The sequence below is a fragment of the Neofelis nebulosa genome, chromosome 10, assembly GCF_028018385.1.
Source record: "Neofelis nebulosa isolate mNeoNeb1 chromosome 10, mNeoNeb1.pri, whole genome shotgun sequence".
NCBI classification, from domain to species: domain Eukaryota; kingdom Metazoa; phylum Chordata; class Mammalia; order Carnivora; family Felidae; genus Neofelis; species Neofelis nebulosa.
Genome location: NC_080791.1, coordinates 21,160,818 through 21,162,911, shown reverse-complemented (window position 1 = coordinate 21,162,911; position 2,094 = coordinate 21,160,818). Strand labels below are relative to the sequence as shown.

Here is a 2,094-nt window from a genome sequence, read left to right as displayed (position 1 = left end):
TGCTTCTTAAGAGGACTCAAAGTCATAGTCAGAAATTAGGATCAGAAAGATTTTAAGGGTATGTATGAATTTAAGTCTGGGCTGAATCCTCTTAGAACCAGAGCCTCAGAGCCTGAAATTGCCTTTCTACGACCACGGGGGTAAATATAAAGGATAAGGGAACACTGAAGTTTTCTGACCTAAGGAGTGTGAGTATCAGAATCCCATTTGTAATACACATTCCTTGCTTTGAGATGGAAGTTCAGAGACCTGAGATATGTCACTGTCTTTCCCACTTTGTGCAGTATTGATATTCAGGTGAAGCTGGCAGGAGAATGTGTTCGAGGGAGATAAGACAATGTTCAGAGATCAGGGGATGTAGGGGATACAGAGTCTCAGTAAGCTCCCTCTCTATAGATGGGACTCTCATTCTTCTGGATTTATGGATTTTTCTCTGTGACGTGGGGTAGTAACTCAACCTCCCCTAGATGCTCGTCCCTTATTTAGGTTAGAAACTGTTCTTAATTCTCACTCCATCAAGTACAGTCTGCATTTGAGGCCAATCTGCATTTGAGTTCCTAAGGATTCTGTTTCTAATCTTACTGGTGAGGAGAGGGTCAAGTGAATGAAGAAATGGTGAGATCAGAGAAGGGCGATTCTGTCCTACTCTCATCTTCTCCTTTCACCCTTAGTTTTTCCAGCAGTCATGTTTCTAGAGGTCAAATTCACTGTACTTGCCTCTCTAAGCTAAGTTTGTGATGCCTTTTGCTATATTTGGCTTATATAGGCTTTCATAAAGGGAGACTCAGTATCCCTCAGTATCATGATAGTGGTAAAGATAGATTGTATGGGTCCAGGTTGGGCTAGTCTCAGACTTTCCCATTGTACACACTCTCTTTAGTACAAGATCTTGCATGAAGAGCTGAGTTGTTTCCTAATGTAACCCTATTTTTCTGTGCTCACAGATCCCCTTAGGGAAAGAAGAATGGCTCCTGGAAACAGTTCTTTTGTGGCTGCATTCATTCTGGTGGGGCTAACAGACCTACCAGATCTCCAGCTCCCCCTGTTCTGTCTGTTTCTAGTCATGTATGTGGTCACTGTGTTGGGAAATTTGGGCTTGATAACTCTAATTGGGCTGAATTCACACCTACATACTCCAATGTACTTTTTTCTCTTCAATTTGTCCTTCATAGATTTCTGTTATTCTTCTGTGTTTACACCCAAAATGCTGACTAACTTTGTATCAAAGAAAAATATTATCTCCTACAGGGGGTGCATGACCCAGCTTTACTTTTTCTGTTTTTTTGGTATTTCTGAATGCTATGTGTTGACATCAATGGCCTATGATCGCTATGTGGCCATCTGTAACCCACTTTTGTATAATGTTGTCATGTCCCCTAAAGTGTGTTCCAGCCTTATGCTTGGTTCATATTTGATGGCATTTTCGGGTGCTATGGCTCACACAGGAAGCATGCTGAGACTGACCTTCTGTGATGCAAACACCATCAACCATTATTTGTGTGACATCCTCCCCCTTCTCCAGCTCTCCTGCACAAGCACCTACGTGAATGAGCTGGTGGTTTTCATCGTGGTGGGCATCAACATCATTGTGCCCAGTGTCACCATCTTTGTGTCTTATGGTTGCATCCTTTCCAGCATCCTCCACATCAGCTCCACTGAGGGCAGGTCCAAAGCATTCAGCACCTGCAGTTCCCACATAATTGCTGTTTCCTTGTTCTTTGGATCAGGTGCATTTATGTATCTTAAACCATCTTCTGCTGGGTCTATGGATGAGGGAAAAATATCATCTATCTTTTACACCAATACAGTTCCCATGATGAACCCTTTAGTTTATAGCTTGAGAAACAAAGATGTTAAACTTGCTTTGAGAAAAACTCTAAGTAGAAGGTTGTGATCAGACAGTGTCTCTAGTTAGTCATGCAACAGGGAGTTTCTGTTTGTAATTACAATAATTTTATTGGCAACCTTCTTATCCTGTCTCTTTCTTATCACTTTGAAGGAGAGTTGAGTCCTCTCTCAAGAATTTCTTTTTACTTTTTGTGGGTTTCTCTTCACCATTTGCACACTTTCTTCTCCCCCTTTTCCACTTAGCAG

At 41.7% G+C, this 2,094-nt stretch overlaps 1 protein-coding gene across 1 annotated transcript; it reads left to right on the top strand.

Moving 5' to 3' along the window:
- The first annotated feature begins 955 nt into the window (after nt 1–955).
- On the top strand, nt 956–1,894 carry LOC131488515 (olfactory receptor 8B8-like). The gene has a single exon (XM_058690396.1). The coding sequence runs from the start codon at nt 965–967 to the stop codon at nt 1,892–1,894; it is 930 nt and encodes a 309-aa protein (XP_058546379.1). The 5' UTR covers nt 956–964.
- Nucleotides 1,895–2,094: the final 200 nt, after the last annotated feature.